Source organism: Mustela erminea, chromosome 6 (genome assembly GCF_009829155.1).
Source record: "Mustela erminea isolate mMusErm1 chromosome 6, mMusErm1.Pri, whole genome shotgun sequence".
Lineage (NCBI taxonomy): Eukaryota > Metazoa > Chordata > Mammalia > Carnivora > Mustelidae > Mustela > Mustela erminea.
The window spans coordinates 38,982,260-39,001,457 of NC_045619.1; the positions used below are offsets into that span (position 1 = coordinate 38,982,260).

The window sequence follows — 19,198 nt, forward strand, 5'->3', positions numbered from 1 at the left end:
ATTCTGTTTTGGTCTAAAAGCAGACCTTGTATGATTTCTGTTCTTCTAAATTTGTGAAGGTGTGTTTTATGGTCTACAATATATTTATGTGAGTCAGTTGTAATCCAAAATGTGTAAGAGCTGAAGGAAACAACCAAGGATTTATTTACTTTAAAAATCTGGCATTATTTATTCTTATTTCATAAAGAAGATAATTAAAAAGTAAGTATATAATAATTAAAAATAAACAAATAGAAAATCTTTCATTCTTTTCCATTTCTGCTTTTGTTAGTGTTATCTAAATCTAGGAAGTAAAATTTTAAATCGTATTTTTAATCCTATTTATATATAATAAAACAAGCTTTACTAGACTTCTTTTGATAGGAAAAGAGAATACCTTTTCTGAATGCGACAGTAGCATTCAGAATGATGATGATGATGATGATGATGATGATGATGATGGAAGTAATTTCAAAGAGTTACAGACCAAAAGAGTTTGTGCTAGTTTTGTTGGGAAGCATTGGTTTTCCTATATAGGCATACTTTCTTTTATTGCACTCTGCTTTTTTGTTTTGTAGTTACTGTCTTTTTTACAGTTTGAAGTTCAAGACCAGTAGAGGAAGTAACTCCACATGGGGTAGAAAAAAGAGAAGTAGAATTAAAAGTGAAGCCTGAAGATGTGACTGAGTTGTTGAAGTCTTGTGATAGAACCTTACTGGATGAGGAGTTGTCTCTTATGAATGGGCAGAAAAAGTGGTTTGTTGAGATGGGTGTTTTCATCTTCACTCCTGGTGAAGATGCTGTGAAGATTGTTGAAAGGACAGCAGAGGATTTAGATAATACATAAATGTAGTTGATGAAGCATTGGCAGGGTTTGAGAGAATGACTCCCGGTTTTGAAAGAAACTCTGCTGTGGGTAAAATGCTATGTTACAGCATTGCATGCTACAAAGAAATTGTTTGTGAAAGAAAGATTCAGTCAATCCATTAGACTTCATTGTTGTCTTATTTGAGAAAATTGCCACAACCACCCCAGCCTTTAGCAACCATCACCCTGATCAGTCAGCAGCCATTAACACAGAAGTAGATGTAGATTGCTCTGGGGTAGTATAGACATTGCTTTGGGTAGTATGGACCCCTGCCCCCCAATACCAGCAAAAAGCTTATGACTCATTGAAAGTTCAGATGATGGTTAGCATTTTTAAAATATTTGTAAATTTAAGCATGTACATTTTTTTTTAAACATAATGTTATTGCACACTTAATAGGCTATAGTATAGGTGTTGGCAAAGATGGGGAGGAAGGGAAACCCCTTTTGCACTATTGGTGGGAATGCAAACTGGTATAGCCACTCTGGAAAACAGTATGGAGGCCCTCAAAAAGTTAAAAATAGAACTGCCATATCAGCTGGCAATTTCACTACTAGGTAATTACCCAAAGAATATAAAAGTACTGATTCAAAGGGGTACATTTACCCTGATGTTTATAAGCAGCATTATCAACAGTAGCCAAACTATGAAAAGAGCTCAAATGTCCATCAACTGATGAATGGATAAAGAAGATGTAGTAGTATATACAATGGACTATTACTTAGCCATCAAAAAGAATAAAGTCTTGCCTTTTGCAATGATGTGGATGGAGCTGGAGAGTATTATGCTAAGCAAAATAAGTCAGAGAAAGACTTACCATATGATTTCATTCATATGTGGAATTTAAGAAACAAAACAGATGAACATATGGGAGGGGAGAAAAGAAAAAAGGAGAAGGAGCCAACTCAATGACAGAGGACAAACTGAAGGTTGAGAAAGGGAAAAATGGGCTAGGTGGGTGATGGGGATAAAGGAGGGCACTTGTTACGATTAGAACTGGATGTTGTATGTAAGTGATGAATCACTGAATTCTCCTGAAACCAATATTGTACTGTATTTTAACTAACTAGAATTTAAATAATAAACAAACAAAAAACAACTTACAGAGGTGCCTGGGTGGCTCAGCGGGTTAAGCCTCTGCCTTCAGCTCAGGTCATGATCTCAGGGTCTTGGGATCGAGCCCCACATCAGGCTCTTTGCTCAGCAGGGAGCCTGCTTCCCCCTGCCTCTGTGCCTACTTGTGATCTCTCTCTCTTTCTCTGTCAAATAAATAAATGAAGTCTTAAAAAAAAAAACTTTGTAGTCATATAAATTTTTAAAAAATAGTCAACAGTATGGTGTAAACATAACTTTTATATGCACTGGGAAGTCAAAAAATTCATTTGACTCTATTGCGATACGTGCTTCATTGTGGTGGTTTGGAACCAAACCCAAAGTATCGCCAAGGGATGCCTGTGTTGAGTTCAGTTTTTACCCGTAATTGATGGGGAAGTGCTGAAACCACAATGGTTTATTTGCAGTGATGTGCTGGCTGCTACAACAATAATAATATCAAAATTTAAGTGGCATTTATATGTATTACATAAGTACATTCACAACCACAAATGAATTATTTGAAAGAAGGAATATTACAGTTAAGCTGACAAAAGCAGATCTGCAGGATTTCTTATGTAATCATTAGAGCTTTTTTAGTTTCTTTCTAAGTCTCATTTTCATGTTGCTAACATTAAAAACAACTTCACAAAAATGAAAAGACAAAGGTGTTTCTTTGGAAATTTTGGATGAATCCATAGCAGAGAAGGTAGTTTATATAATATTTTCTGACAACACCATAGCTTGATATATTTAGGAATAGTTTAGTGATAGACTGACTCTTGGACAGATAGGGATAGCAAAAGGATTTTCTGTTACAGTTTGATGATCACATTGATTTTGTTAATATGACAGTGATAGGAAGGCAGAATTTATTTTTCAGCTTCCTTGTTGACAAACACAACTTACTAGGACTTATGTAAAACTTTAAAAGGTTAACAAATCAATAGATATGGTTTGGAGGGTTTTTTTGCTTTTGTAGGAGTATGTTCTGATTATAGAGAGATGGTGAAAAGAAAAACACTCTGGAACCCGTGCCATAATGTGAATCTCAATGTCCAGCTTCTTTCATTGAGAAAGCCTTGCTATTGTCAGCTGAACTAAACAGTATACTTCCTTTATCAGCTAAATTAACAGTAGTTCACTAAAAGTGTGAATTGCTCAAACACTAATGCATTAAATTTGAGATTAAAAAAAAATAAACTATAGTTTGGAAGCTGAGCCAGTCAGCTGTTACCATATGCTAAGGTATACAATAATTTTCAAAGGGAAATATTCAGACAAAAGTGTTTGAACTTTGGGATGAACGCTTAGTGTTTTTGCAGGGAGCCAGTTTGGTCTCCAAACTTTTTAAATATGTGAATTAGTTTTATTTGTCTGACAGCCTTATTATTTTTTAAAAATAATTTTACCTTTCCATGCAAGGAAAGAAAGTCAGATGTTTTTAATGTTACATAATATCAAAGGACAAAAATGAAACTTAGAAATTTGGGGAAAAAATTTCCACAGATTGTTATGATGGGTTTCACAGTAACGATCGTCAGTAAAATAGTTGGTAATTTTTGTAGTGCGCATTTATAAAATGTTAATATCAAATTGGTAAGGCAAACTTGGTAAGAAGTTTGACAGATTTATAAATTTGGTGAGACACACTTTGAATTTTATTTTTTATTAAAATATAAAATCATATAAAATATAAAATCAAATCATATAAAATCAATAGCTCAAGAATCCATTTTTTTCATCAAGAACTATTGTGGATTGAACTATAATTTTGATGGATAAATTATTGATATTGGCTACTAATAAAGGATTGAAGACAAATTTTAAAAAGCATCATTTTCTGGATTTTGGGTAAAAGTTAAAAATTAGTATCCTGAGCTGAAATTGCTTTAAAATACTTTCTATTCCTGTTAACATACAGCTATGAAACTAGGTTTTCTGTTATGAGTGCTATTGAAGGAAAACCTAGAAGTAGTTTAGATATACCTTATCCCTCATGGCTGGCATTGTCATCAGTCTAACCTAGTATAGGTCAATTTACAAACATGGTAGCCAGCCTCTGTCAGAGCTCCCAGGATGCCCTACCTCCTGGATTTACATCTTCGTAATCTCCTTCCAGATGGCAGTATATATAGGGTTGATGTGATAGTATATCACTTACGAGATTAGGTCATAGATACTGCAGTGTCTGTCTTGTCTGTCTCCGGAAACCAGCTGTCACGTGGTGAACAACCCTACATGAGGCCTACATACTGAGGAACTAATGCTTGGTCAACAGCCAGTTAGAAACTGAAGCCTTTTGCCATCAGCCATATGAGTGAACTCAAAGGCAAATTTTTCTAGACCAGTCAGGCCTTCAGATGACTGTAGTCCTGACCAAAAATCTCATAAAAGACCTTGAAACATAACCACCCAGCTAGACTGCTTCCAGATTCCTAACCAACAGATATTGTGAGATAAGTGTGTGGTGTTTTAAGCCACTAAGATTTGGTGTAACTTTTAATGTAGTAATAAATAACTAATATGAAAAACAAGAAGCAAACTCACTTATTATGTTAAAAACTTTAAATATGAGCATATATGCTATTAGTTCAGGGAATATGAATTGGTGTTTAATATGAAGAATTGCCATTTCAGTCATCACTTTCACTTATAATTATGAAATGGCAAAAGTTATTAGTGTGATGGCTGTTTTCTGTGATTGCCTATATACAGTTCAATGAAAGTACACAATTTATGTAGTTCTTTTTTCTGTTCATTCTAATTATTGAAATACAACTTTATGGACATAGCTAGTAAAACAGTGAACTTGTATTTAATATGGCCTATTTTTCCACTAGTTTGTTTTCATTTATCTATTGGTCCATGATGGATTAGAATTAAAAAAAAAAAAATGGAAAAAGAAAACAAAATGGTTTTCCACCACAGGTAATCTACATTAAGTTCCCTGTCAGTTGTCATAGTACCCTACATTTAACCTTATTGTGGTGGTCATCTTGCTTTATTATGATCAGTTATATTCCCTGTTAGACTGAAAGCTCTTTGAAAGGTAGAGTCCATGTCTTTCTTTGCTGCTATATCTTCATGCACAGAACAGTGTCTGGTACTTAGTGGCTACTCAGTAGTTATTGGTCAGAAGAATTAACTTTTTGTTTTTTAATTTTTTTTTGTTGTGTTGGAATAATGATTAACTTCTTTAGTTATAAATGAGTTGGCTACTATAACCATGTGTCCTCAGGGAATGGTAATTATTTATGGTGAATAGAAAATATTCTTGGCATTCTTCTTGCTGAGTATTAGATACTTTTATAAAATACATCTTTTTATTTCCATAGCACAACTGCCTCAGAAGAAGATGTTTCAAGTAGATATCCCCGAACAGATAGAAGTGGGTTCAGCAGATATAACAGGGATGCAAATGCTTCAGGTAATTTGGTCTCAAGTAGCATGTTGGAAAAGAAAATTGAAGATCTTGAAAAGGTATGAATTACAAACTATTTTAAGATTGATAAATTTCATATACCTTAGGGATTCCTTTTTTTTACCTTTAGAGCAGCTGAGAAAATAAATTGAAATTTGTATGGGAGAGATAGTGCCAACAAAAGGAAAAGAATGAGAGGTGCTAGTGGAAGATACTATTACGGTTAATTGGTATTTCCATATATAGTCAAGTTGCATCTTTAAATCACTGTTAAGTATATATTTTCCAGATGCATTGTGGCTAGACATTTTCTGACTCCATTAACACTTTTCTATCCAGTTCTGTTGTTAAAACTTTCAGGAATGAAGCCAGTTCTTGTATTCCTTAATATTTAATGTGTACTCCCATTCTGCTACATGTTACCCCTAACATTTTAAAAGACAGTCTTTTTAAATGATTCTAAATCTATGCTGGCTGTGTGCCCTACTGTGTGTTTATTATATTATCAGTATAGTGTATCATTTGTAGACTTTCTTCTGGGTTTTGTTTAGAGCTTAGAGTCATCTTTGGTGTTTGAAACAATTGTCAGAATAGACCTAGTCAGGAGTGTAGTTGAGAACAAGTCAAATGAATATTGTCATAAATATATTAACCATACAGTCTCTGGGTTTTTTTTCTGTTGACATTTAATATGTAAAGTTGGTAATGATGCTGATTACTTTCTGATTGTTGAAAATGTTTTGTATTGCTGACTTGCAATTATTCCTTGTGATACAAAGATTGCTTTAAGTAGAAATTTAATTTTAAAAAATTTGTATGCATTATGATTGTTTTTTAGTTCATATTTCAGCTTTGATACCAGTTTCTGTGAGTTTAAATTAAAAACTTCAAGGAATACATAGTCTAACCAGTTTAAAAGCTTTCTTTAGAAAGGCTTTTAGTTCCACATGAGTTTGGATCCAGTCCTGAGTAGTTTGGCAGCAGCTGTTTAATGAGACCCGCTGGCTGCTTTTTCTGAGGGCTAGCAGAAAAGAGGTTAAATTCTGAGCAAAATTTTTCAGTTCTGCTATCCTTTTGCCCTCATGGTAGTCAGCCCAGCCCAAGGCCCTGGATTCTAAGTCAGATTTCTTTGAAAAAGGTGTTGCATTATTATTTAAAAAAAAAAAAATTAAAAACCAGTAATCTATTTCAGTTCCTTTATTTTATCCATTAACTGGTAGAGCCACAGGTAACATTGAGAACCATTGTTTTTCTGTTTAGTTTTCCAGAGCCATCTCCTTTTCTTAAACTTTGTGGGTTTGTTTTGTTCTGTTTTTAAGATATATTTATTTACTTACTTGGTTGGGGAGGGACAGGCGGTGAGGGAGAAAGAATCCCAAGCACCCTCCGCTGAGCTTGGAGCTGACAAGGGGCTCAGAGATCAGTACCTGAGTAGGAGGCTTAACCAACTGCACCACCTAGGTGCACCTTAAACTTTGTATTTTAAATAACAAATTTGAATTTCTTCAAACAGGATGTTAGTCATTTAAAAAATAACTATATATTTAAAAAAATATATCATTACTAATGGTGGTAATGAACTAAAGAAGGTAAGTCATTGGGTATTACTGTTTGTTAAAGAATTGTGTAAACATCAGTTTAATCAAAATATGGGGCACCTGGATGGCTCATTTGGTTAAGCATCTGACTCTTGGGTCCTTCTCGTATCATGATCTAATAGATTGTGAGATCAAGCCCCGCCTTAGGTTTTTGCTTGGATTCTTTCCCTCTCCCCTTTGCCCATGCTCACCTTTACCGGGGCATACTCTCTTTCTCTCTCAAATAAAATATATAAATCCTTTTTTAAAAAAAAAAAAGAAGAAGAAGAAGAAGGAATATATCTTACATCTCCTGTATTCCTCTCATTCTTTGGGTCTTTCCTAGGCTGGGTTTTTCCTTCCCTCACCAGGTGACTTAAGAAATCCATTGAAATCTTTATATATCTAAGGTGCGTCACTAAACTTGGCAGATACATGTCACTTAAGGTTAAAAACAACCAGTTACTTCACAATTAATACTTCATATTAATTATATCTACCAGGAAGTAGTAAGAGAAAGGCAAGAAAACTTAAGACTTGTGAGACTAATGCAAGATAAAGAGGAAATGATCGGAAAACTCAAAGAAGAAATTGATTTGTTAAATCGAGTAAGTATTCACACATTTCAGTTTCACAGTTTTTTTTTCCCGACAGTTGGATGAAAATACATATATATGAAGAGATTATGTAATTTCCTTATTTTGTTAGAGAGATGGTAATTTGTGGTAATAAAATTCATCATTTCTTTTTATAAACTGATTTCCTCTGGCCAGTTATCAGTTGTATTCAGTTAATATTGTTCTTTTGGGGATGGACTGATGAATGGATTTGTTTGGTGTTTTGTTAGAGTCAAGGTGAGAGGCAGCTTGGTCACCACCACACATAAAAGGACATTGGTACAGAGTTGCCTCAGTGAAGAGCAAAACTTGCTGCTTTCTTGCCATTAGAAACTTGAGTTGTCTTTGTGTTTTACCACCTTTTTCTCCCTAGTTGTATTCCCTTAAGTTTAGCATTATGCTAGGTCTCTATTATACTATTTTGTAATTCTTTTTCTTGCTTTCAGCCTAGAATTTACTTTTTGCTTAAGAAGCAAGTGTTAGTGCTGGGCCATACTTAAGCAATGCTGATGAGAAGAGATTCCATAGTTTTGAATACTGGAATGCTTTAGATAAAAGAAAAAAGTTTGCGGCGCCAGGGTGGCTCAGTGGGTTAAAGCCTCTGCCTTTGGCTCAGGTCATGATCCCAGGGTCCTGGGATTGAGCCCCGCCTGGCCTGGGATTGAGCCCTGTGGTGGACTGTCTGTTCGGCAGGGAGCCTACTGCCTTTCCTTTCTTTCTGCCTGCCTCTCTGCCTACTTGTGATCTCTGTCTGTCAAATAAATAAATAAAATCTTTTAAAAAAAAAGTTTGCTTGGGAGTGAGGGGAGGGAAACAGATTCCTTTTTTTTTTTTTTTTTTAAGATTTTATTTCTTTATTTGACAGAGAGAGAGAGAGAGAGAGTGAGATCACAAGTAGGCAGAGAGGCAGGCAGAGAAAGAGGGGAAAGCAGGCCTCCTGCTGAGCAGAGAGCCTGATGCGGGACTTGATCCCCGGACCCTAAAATCATGACCTGAGCGGAAGGCAGAGGCTTAACCCACTGAGCCACCCAGGTGCTGGGAAGCAGATTCCTAATCGAGTCTTAACCCTAACAATGAAAGAAGAGGCAATAAAGAGGCTTTATTATATAGACCCATTCTAAATAAAGCTCTGAGGCATTAACTATAGGTAATAGATGAGGACAGCAAAACTTAGTTTAACTTGCTCAAGGTCATAGGTGGAATCACAGAGTAACTATCTGAACCAGTATTTGACAGCAGGTATTCCAAAATCCTAATTCTGAGCTCTTCCGTTTTTGTAGACAGTCTTCCATCTTGGTTTAGAATACAGGTGTTCCTCTACTGGTTTTGGAATATGATTTAATAAAATCTGAGAATAGTTTTGAAGTAGTATTAGTACTGTCTTAGGCACTGTGCATTAAAAAGAATAATAAAACATCTGCTCTTACAGAGTTTCTAATCTAGTAATGATATAGAAATATATCTTACTTAATTCTACAGCTTGGAAAGGTCTCAGTTGTAGTAATTTTCAGAATCTTGTATATTATTGTTGTTTTCAACAGGTAAGTTCCCCAGCATCATTCATTTAGTTTGTGAGTAAATGCAGATTCTATTTTTGCACATTTTAAAAACACTTACATAATTGTCCAAAGGCAGTATGCTGAATTTATCAGAATGCTGCTATCTGGTAGCATGCTTATACTTTAAATTGATTACTTCAAGTTTTAGTATTTTGAATGACAAGGATAATTCTAAAATATGTGCTTTTAGAACTATCAGTAAGCATTCTGCCTTGAAATAGTTTCTTCTAACTAAAATTTAGAGTAGATTATCTTCATATTTACCAAATTGTTGTATATATGGTGCCTAGGATTAACATAGGGAACATAGACCTGGAATCATACAACTTTAAAGCTGGAGGATGATTAATTAGTTTAGTGGCTTTCTTTTTTTTTGAGCTTTAAAAACCTTTTCCTTGGGCACCTGGGTGGCTCCATGGGTTAAAGCCTCTGCCTTCGGCTCAGGTCATGATCTCAGGGTCCTGGGATCGAGTCCCGCATCGGGCTCTCTGCTCAGCGGGGAGCCTGCTTCCTCCTCTCTCTGCCTGCCTCTCTGCCTACTTGTGATCTGTCTCTGTCAAAGAAATAAATAAAATTAAAAAAAAAAAAAACAAAAAAAAAAAACCTTTTTCCTCAAACAAAATGTTATAGAGGAACCTAACATGAATTGAACCAGATCAACTCTCTGTGCTCCAGATCTCCTTTACTGTATGCCTCCATTTTATCACTTCCTCAGATTTTCACCTCACAACATACACTCTTGTTAAAGATCATACAAGGTGGTAGGAGTACATCCAGAACTTGTACCTCGATCTTTCTGATGTCTCATTTGACACAGGCTGTTATCCGAGACCCTGAATCTCATACTGTCCACATATTTATTTTGTTTAGCCCTCAATTTGGGGGGGGGTGTTCTTAACTAAAAAATTAAGCTGTTTATAATGATTATAAATTAGAAGATTCACAATTAAAGAATTCTGATTTTTTATTTTTCTTAAAAATGAAAAATCTGGCAAGACGTGATCTGTCTTAACCATGATAATAATGAGAAGGAGTTGAGTAGTGGGTGCTCCCTTCAGGTGTGGGGCATACTCTACCTAAAGTTGTTTTTGGAACTTGGCCTTGTTTCCAAATTAAGTGCATGTATGAATTATATTTGAATGTATTTATTTTGAAGTGTTTTTAAAAATCACCTTTAGAATATTTTTAAGTACTTAAAAAACTCCTATGTTATTTTCTTTTTTGTTTGCTTAAGGACCTAGATGACATAGAAGATGAAAATGAACAACTAAAGCAGGAAAATAAAACTCTTTTGAAAGTTGTTGGTCAGCTAACAAGGTAGAAGATTCAAGACCCAGTGTGGAAAAAACATTTTAAAACTACTGATTGAATGTTATGGTTAATGCTAGGATAATATTCCTATGCTGCAATACATTAAGTATGTATATTTATTTCGAGAAAACAGTGGGTGTTTATTTTCAAAATACTTCTTTTTCATTATTTCAAAACAGTATCAGCCTTCTGTTTCACCAATAAGTAACATCTTTCAGTTATTAAAATGATCAGTTATGCCTCTTTTGGTTTTGTGTGGTATTCAAATAATATGTGGTTTAAAGTCACAACCATTTGACTATATTTTATCTATGGTAGTGTGTTTTTTCCCTAAAGGAATATACATAGTCTTTGTTTACATGGATTCAAATACTTTTGGGGAATTACCTGCAATTGCCTTATTACTGATGTGTGCAAACTTACGTGTTGTTGATTTACTCATATAGGCTTTGTCTATTGTCATTTGTTCTTTCAACTTATTCTAAGCAGCTTAGAGTAATAGAGTGTCATACCATTTTGTACTAACAGTCATCTTTAAAAAGGAAAGCTATTATGAAAAGTCATTTAATATCATGTACCAGTTGGCTAAATATAAAAAATTTTAGAGAATACTTGAATTGTGCTACAGTAAATTAAAATATACAATTTTTGTATTTGAATATTGAAAAAAATTTAAAATCACTTTAGCGTCTGAAAAACATAAACTTGTAATTTCATTGTAAAATTTCTTATGTAGGTACTACATTTTTTATTATTCCAAGGTTTATAAATGAACATAGAATATTTAAAAAGCTGTTAACTCATCATTCCAGTGGAGTGTGTACAATTTCAATGTAAAAGAAAAAAATTTATATTTTAAATTATCATTTGCATTAAAAACAAAACCAAAATATTATCCACACTTTAAACATTTATACTTACATTTACAAAACAACGCATAAACAGAAATAGTATCAAAATACTTTGCTTATTTCTAAACCTGGAGAATAACACTATGATACAGTTATTCTCATTTGAGAGAATTATTTCCCTACCTCACATTTAAGGGATTTTCTTCCTAACATTGGATTTTTAAAAACAATTTAAAAAATTTTTGAAGTATATAAATTTTCTATTAAATATCATTTAGTGTTTAGAGTTGTATATTAAATTTTCATGTTGAGTAAGGAAAACCCCCTCTTTTAAAATATATAAACATTAAGGAATGTCTGTCTGATAATTGAATCCCAAACAGTATACTAATCCTGTTTTGTCCAGTTAAACATAGTAAAATCCATTTTGGGTAACCTACTAACTTTTTCTTTACTTGCCAAGTTCTTTCATTATTTACTACTGGAAAAATAGGGAAGTGAGACAGTTGGACAAAATGTAGAGTAACTGATAAATATCACCCATGTTGAATTCTATAATTCTAGGTTGGCTTCTCATTCAGAAGTTTCAGCCTTGGTGGATCATCAGAATCACTTTTGCCTACAAAGAATTCCCGGTCTGTAATTTCTAGATAGATTTAGGTTGAGACCCTGGACAGAATTTTTAAATCTCACTGTCTGATGATTCTGATCATAACCTAGGTTTGGAAATAGCTCCTGTTGCCTCTTTCCTTTCTCTATCATCCACTGCAGACCCTAGAATTAACATATGTTAGCTATGAGCATTTTGTCCCCCTTTTAGTTTATTTAATAATTTATCTGGTCTCTGGGGAAGTTTTCATATGTTTAAGTATATTTACCCAAAAGTTTAATGTTAGATTACCAAACTTGATATAGTTACAGAATTACTGCATAAGGGCATCCTTTTTGAAGAATGTTAGCAAACATGGGAACAGTGACCTGCTCTCCACATATCAGAGTGGTATGCCAGGTTCAGTTACTGCCTTGGTTCTGAGGCACTCATCTCCCTTTAATTACCCTTAAGTATGTGGTAGAAATAGCAGTATTTTCTAGTTTGCATCCAAGCTTTGGATGTTGTGAAAATGCTGTCAGTATCCAGCCTTAAAATATATTAGTGTGCTGGTTTTTCAGTAAAGTTTTTGAAACTTCTATTTAATCTATATGTAAATAAAGGAATATTTCATTTCCCTTTTTAAAATTATGCCAGTTATTAGTGCTTTTAAAGACGGACTGTTTTTAAATTTTCCTTTTCTTCAGTTTGTTAGAAAAGTTCCAGCAATGATTTTTTACATAATACCTAGTGCAAATACAGGAGCCTGACAACTTAAGCAAAGCAGTTCACAAGCAGTCCTTCCTCTTGGCCTTAAAATGTATATTTATATCACTTATAGATTTTGACACTGAATATTGAAAAATTAAGTAGGATCTTTTACAATTTCCCTTTAAAATGTATAAAAAGCATTGAGGTTGAAAAAAAGCATTGAGATTTTAAAAAGGTAAAGACATATGCACTACCTTAGAAAACTTGGCTGTTGTCAATAGAATGCTAGTATTTGTGAAATTTTTAGTACCACTCAGAAATGATATTTCTTATATTTCCTGGGAATTTATGGCATAATAAAGCATACAAAAGTTTTAATGTGTTTATGATATTATTTTCAAAACAATAAGTTTATTAATTTTGAAGCATGAACATGACTTGTCTCCCCTGATTTTTGACATGCATTAACTTGGAATTACAAAGTAACCTCCATTTTTCATTTTTCTAGAATTATTATTTTATTGTACTACAGTCACCTTTAGAAAGGAAGAGTTTGGTGGTTATGTATTTCTGAGGGAATTTACTAAATACAGAGATTAAGATTAGCACAGTCACACTTGCTCAAGTAGTTTAAAACATAAAAAATTAGTATCAGGGCAGACACATGTAGCAATAATTTTTTTTTTTAATTAACTTTTTAATTGTGGTTTAAAACAATGTATTCTTAAGGTGAAAACCCTACCTCAATTATATGTGGGTTTATGTTTTCTGGATTAATCTGGATTTTTATAATTGCAAATTAAGATGTAACATTTTGAGTCCACTAACACTTTGTTGAAAATACAAGTCAGTATAATGACTTTGTAAGTTCAACACTGTAATATAAAACAGGAAAGACCTTTGATTTGATTATTGATCTGATGTCCTAGACAATATTCATGTGTAGAGTGATAGTCATCTTTTGTCTTTTTTGTAGTTTTATAATCTTGAGTCCGTGCCTAGTAATTTCCATGTAGTATTGGCACTTATTTAGTAACTGTTCATGGTTTAGTTAATAGCCTGTTACAAGATTCCAGCATAGATTTTCATCTTGTAATGTAAGAAACCAAACACACCAGTTTTTCATTGGTAGAAATAGTAATTGAGAAAGATCTAGCATTCAAGGAGTTAGAACTAAAATAACATGTTAAAGTCAGTGCTGAACATTCTCTTACTGTATCTGAACCATTCTTAATATGTAATGGTAAGCTTTACTTCCTTTGCTTTGGAACTGTGTTCACTCTCATAAGTAAAGGACATCCCATCAACTAGGATTATAATTTATATGTTACTTATCTGAGAACTAGTGCCACTTTAGTTGTTCCATTAAGCTGAAAGCATAATACTAATAGACAACAAATGTTTTGCTCTTCAGGTGCTTCCCCCATGTTGTTAAGTTTCTCATTAAAGTATAGAAGTTGGTTGTTTCATTCTCAGTATTGACTTAAAAAATTATTCTAGAAAACCTAAACCCATATTGTTTTTTTAATTTTACTTAGCTAGACTCTCACAGCATGTTAAAATGTTCTCCGCATTCTAAAAGTAATTACGTGTCAGTATATGAGAGGAATATGGATGAGGACTATAAATATATTAAATTTTCATATATTTTCGCAAGTATTTACTATTCTGATAGGTATCTAGTTATAGTTTTTATAGACATTTTAAAAAAATGAACATGGATCAGCCCTTTCATTTAGCAGTGTACAGTCTATGTAGTGTGTGTCAGTAGCACAAAATATAACCTTAATTAGCATTAGCTGGTCTAATCTGAATAGTTCATTCAAAAATTTGTTTTTTGTTTTTTGGTTTTTGGTTTTGGTGTTATCTAGCCATTGTCTTTCAGGTCTAGTTAATAGGTACCATTTAATTTGCTGCAGCATTTACTGAATGGTGGAGTGGAAGACCTAATGCATGTTGGGAAATATCTTACTATATTTCATTTAGGTAATTATTCTTTATGAAGAGAATGTTGTTAAGGAATATAGCAGTAATGAAGTAAAAAGAACTCAATAATATTTCAGATACAACAAACTATTAATGGTATTCTCTCTGTACATTACTGATTACTAGTTTGTTTTTAAGTATTTACATTTAATAAGCAGTTCACATCCTGATACATATTTCTTTGATAATAATAGAGTGTTAGTGATGATCACTTGATGGACACTAATTATGTTCCTGTTTTGTTTTGACTCCTCTGGATACCTAACAGATATACATTACTTTTTTTGGTGAACTGTTTTTCGGGAAGATGTGGCTATTTTAATCAGGGTTTTTCTTCTGAGTTTAAGTATCAGATGGCTGCTGCTACCAGCAAAAACCATATGAAAACTAAACTTTACTGTTTTGTTGAAAAATCAGTTAATTCAGGTAATTAAATATTTATAGAAAAACACCTGGATAATTTATTGACCACATTAGTATTGTGTAGAGAGCATTTATAATTACCATGGCATAGGTTTTCATGTTGGAATAGTCAACTTGATATAGATTGACTTTTAATATGTTTTGCATGTAAAATAATAGTCAATAAAAATAAATCTTCATTTATTTTTCAACAATGGTTAATTATCTTTTTTCCTCCCTGAACTATCAGTAAAACGCTGACCATGAGTTTTACTTTCAGAGTTAAGGGATGACGTTAATATTCTAATTAATTTGTGTGCCTCTTACTAAAACAGTACATTTGAATCTTTAGTATACTTATTGTAGAAGGAAAAATGTTGTAAAAAATAAAAATGCCATATTGCTAAGATCTGTATACTTCAGTGGTGGGACTTCTTGAAGAAGTGAGGAAGTGTACATATGTTCAATCTGACTGAAAATTTTAATGGTCTTTGTTTTAAAACTACATGAATAATTTCCTAATTCAAAATTGGATCTCTTATCAACTGATGGTGTTCAAAGAATTTCAGGTCCTTCATAGTTTGAAAAAGATAAGTAGGAGTCTGGGAATGTAAAAATCTGGTCTTTGTTTTTTGAGTAAATGGTTTACATAACCTTTTGCTAATGTGTCGTTTTTCATACACCTGCACAAGCTAATCAGTCTTCTTTACTTCTACAACTCTAAATTAATCTTCTCAGTAATGTCATGCATGTCTAACAAGTGAACAAGCATCCTTCAGTCAGACTGTTTAGATAATGTCTCAAGTCCTTATATAAGAACCTACTCCATTAGTAAGCCTGTTGAAAAAATTGTAAGGTCTCTTAGTCGTAATGGGACCTTGAGGCCTTTATCTTAGACTTCATCAAATCCCTGTTTTATTTCTTCTAGATTCACTCTATGCATGCACACAATTCTATCAGTAGCTGTATACTACCCACATATTTTCTTAATCTCCTGTGTCTAATTTCCTTTTCACATTTATAAGCGGTTACATTTTCTTCCTGGTTAACTTCTTGGAGAGAAATTATGTAATTTTGGACCTTCATACTAAAGAGGTAGGACTGGTTATAATATCCTTTACAATTCATTCATTTTATTTTGATGTCTAACCAAATAAGGTTGAAAAGGAAGCTAGAAAGCAAACCTTCCCTTTTAATATTGGACCAAATGCCCAACTTTACTCTTCACTTTAAAAAAACTAAGTATGTTTCTTGTAACTCCTTTAAGATCAGTGTAGCTTAAGAGGTTCAGCTAAGTATAGTGACTCGGTTGACAGTCTGAGCACAACTCTAATGCTAATGCAAGATAGCATAACAGCATTAAATAATTAGAAGTTCAGTAGCACCATTTGCCAGACATTGTGTTAAGTGCTTTAAATATTTTTATTTGACTCTTTAAAACTTGTGCAAAATACAGATTGGGAAGGGTGATTTGCCCAAAGTCACAAAGCAGTGCTTTTTGCTTCGCTGTAACATATTCACTTTTATGACATAATCATTGTACTATTCAACAGTTTGCCAGTGGTTCTCAAAGTGTGGTCCCCACACTAGTAGTATTGACTTCACTTTGAAATCGATTAGAAATAGTACCTCTTGGACCCTGAATGAGGTAAGGCCCAGCAATCTATGTTTTAACAGGCACTTGAAGTGATTCTGATACAGATCAATGCTTGCAAATTTGCATTGTGCATTTCTATTTTTAGGTAAAGATCTTGGTCTTTTTTTGGACATTATATACATAATATAATGTGGACTTAAAAAAAAAGGTGATCTTTTCATTGTTGCTTATGATGCAAAAGAGTGTATTAGGAAAAGACCCAGTGTGGATATTGGCAGCTTGACATAACTGCATTAGTTTAGTATTCTCTCTGGAACTCAAATGGATTCTTAAGTCCAACAGACTGTGGAATGAAATCTTTGTTTTACTGTGTTAAGCTTGATCTCTCTTATTGCCTGAAGGTTTTTAGTAACGTGTTTTTTTCTTCAAATTTAAAACTTGATTGGAACAAATATATGTTTCATCAGTTACAGTTTTGTTTTTGTTGATTTTGGGGTTTTCTTTTTTTCCATGTAAGGACACTGGGGTGGCCCATGCGGAGATTGAATCTTCAAAGTTCACTGTGAACTCAGAAAATCAGTAGTATCTTCTCGCTAATTCATCAGTAAGGAGAAATTCAGTGTTGCATATCAGTGAGTAAAGAAAAAATTTGAAGTCTATGTTTATTGATTTAGAATATTTCTTTTCTTTCCAGGTAGTTTATTATTTTTAATTATTTCTGCTTTTTAAGTACTAGAGAGGAATTTTAAATTAAAGAGTTACCGAGAAGTTAGTACAGTGAGTAAAAGAATACCTCACACCCAGTTTTCCTCATTACTAATGCTTTTCATTAGTGTGGTGCATGCCACTGGTATTCAACATAGTACTAGAAGTCCAAGCCTCAGCAATCAGACAACAAAAAGAAGTAAAAGGCATCCAAATTGGCAAAGAAGAAATCAAACTATCATTCTTTGCAGATGATATGATACTATATGTGGAAAACCCAAAGACACCAAATCTGCTAGAACTTGTACAGGAATTCAGTAAAGTGTCAGGATATAAAATCAATGCACAGAAATCAGTTCCATTTCTTTACACCAACAAAGAGACAGAAGAAAGAGAAATTAAGGAGACAATCCCATTTACAATTGCACCCAAAACCATAAGATACCTAGGAATAAACCTAACCAAAGAGGCAAAGAATCTATACTCAGAAAACTATAAAGCACTAATGAAAGAAATTGAAGAAGGCACAAAGAAATGGAAAAATGTTTTATGTTCCTGGATTGGAAGAACAAATATTGTGAAAATATCTATGCTACCTAAAGCAATCTGTACATTTAATGCAATCCCTATCAAAGTCCCATCCATTTTTTTCAAAGAAATGGAACAAATAATCCTAAAATTTATGTGGAGCCAGAAAAGACCTCGAATAGCCAAAGGAATATTGAAAAAGAAAGCCAAAGTTGGTGGCATCACAAATCCAGACTTCAAGCTCTATTACATTGCTGTCATCATCAAGACAGTATGGTACTGGCACAAAAACAGACACATAGATCAATGGAACAGAAGAAAGAGCCCAGAAATAGACCCTCAACCCTATCGTCAACTCATCTTCGATAAAGCAGGAAAGAATGTCCAATGGAAAAAAGTCTCTTCAACAAATGGTGTTGGGAAAATTGGAAAGCCACTTGCAGAAAAATGAAACTGGACCATTTCCTTACACCACACACGAAAACACTCAAAATGGATGAAGGACCTCAATGTGAGAAAGGAATCCATCAATATCCTTGAGGAGAACATAGGCAGCAACCTCTTTGACCTCAGCCACAGCAACTTTTTCCTAGTAACATCGCCAAAGGCAAGGGAAGCAAAGGCAAAATAAACTATTGGGACTTCACCGAGATCAAAAGCTTTTGCACAGTAAACAGTCAACAAAACCAAAAGACAACCAACAGAGTGGGAGAAGATATTTGCAAACAACATCAGATAAAGGGCTAGTATCTAAAATCTATAAAGAACTTATCAAACTCGGGGCGCCTGGGTGGCTCAGTGGGTTAAAGCCTCTGCCTTCGGCTCGGGTCGTGATCCCAGGGTTCTGGGATCGAGCCCCACATCGGGCTCTCTGCTCAGCAGGGAGCCTGCTTCCTCCTCTCTCTCTGCCTGCCTCTCTGCCTACTTGCAATCTCTAACTGTCAAATAAAGAAAATCTTTAAAAAAAAAAAAAAAAGAAGAACTTATCAAACTCAACACCCAAAGAACAAATAATCCAATCAAGAAATGGACACAAGACATGAACAGACAATTTCAGCAAAGAAGACATCCAAATGGCCAACAGACACATGAAAAAGTACTCAACATCACTTGGCATCAGGGAAATACAAATCAAAACCACAGTGAGATACCATCTCACACCTGTCAGAATGTCTAACAAGTCAGGAAACGGCAGATTTTTGGTGAGGATGCAGAGAAAGGGGACCTCTTCTACAGTGTTGGTGGGAATGCAAGCTGGTGCAGCCACTCTGAAAAACAGTATGGAGGCTCCTCAAAAAGTTGAAAATAGAGCTACCCTACAACCCAGCAATCACACTACTGGGTATTTACCCTAAGGATACTAATGTAGTGATCCAAAGGGGCACATGCACCCAAATGTTTA

The 19,198-nt window shown here is 33.9% G+C and overlaps 1 protein-coding gene across 3 annotated transcripts in view; it reads left to right on the forward strand.

Moving 5' to 3' along the window:
• The window catches only part of PAWR (pro-apoptotic WT1 regulator), a 112,198-nt gene extending 100,955 nt beyond the window's left edge, over positions 1-11,243 (forward strand). For all 3 annotated transcript variants that reach the window (XM_032346919.1, XM_032346921.1, XM_032346920.1), the window contains 3 exons: positions 5,278-5,422; positions 7,444-7,548; positions 10,351-11,243. In XM_032346919.1, coding sequence (XP_032202810.1) covers positions 5,278-5,422; positions 7,444-7,548; positions 10,351-10,437 — 337 coding nt within the window. In that variant the 3' untranslated portion in view covers positions 10,438-11,243. The remainder of the gene's footprint in view (positions 1-5,277; positions 5,423-7,443; positions 7,549-10,350) is intronic.
• The last annotated feature ends 7,955 nt before the right edge of the window (positions 11,244-19,198 follow it).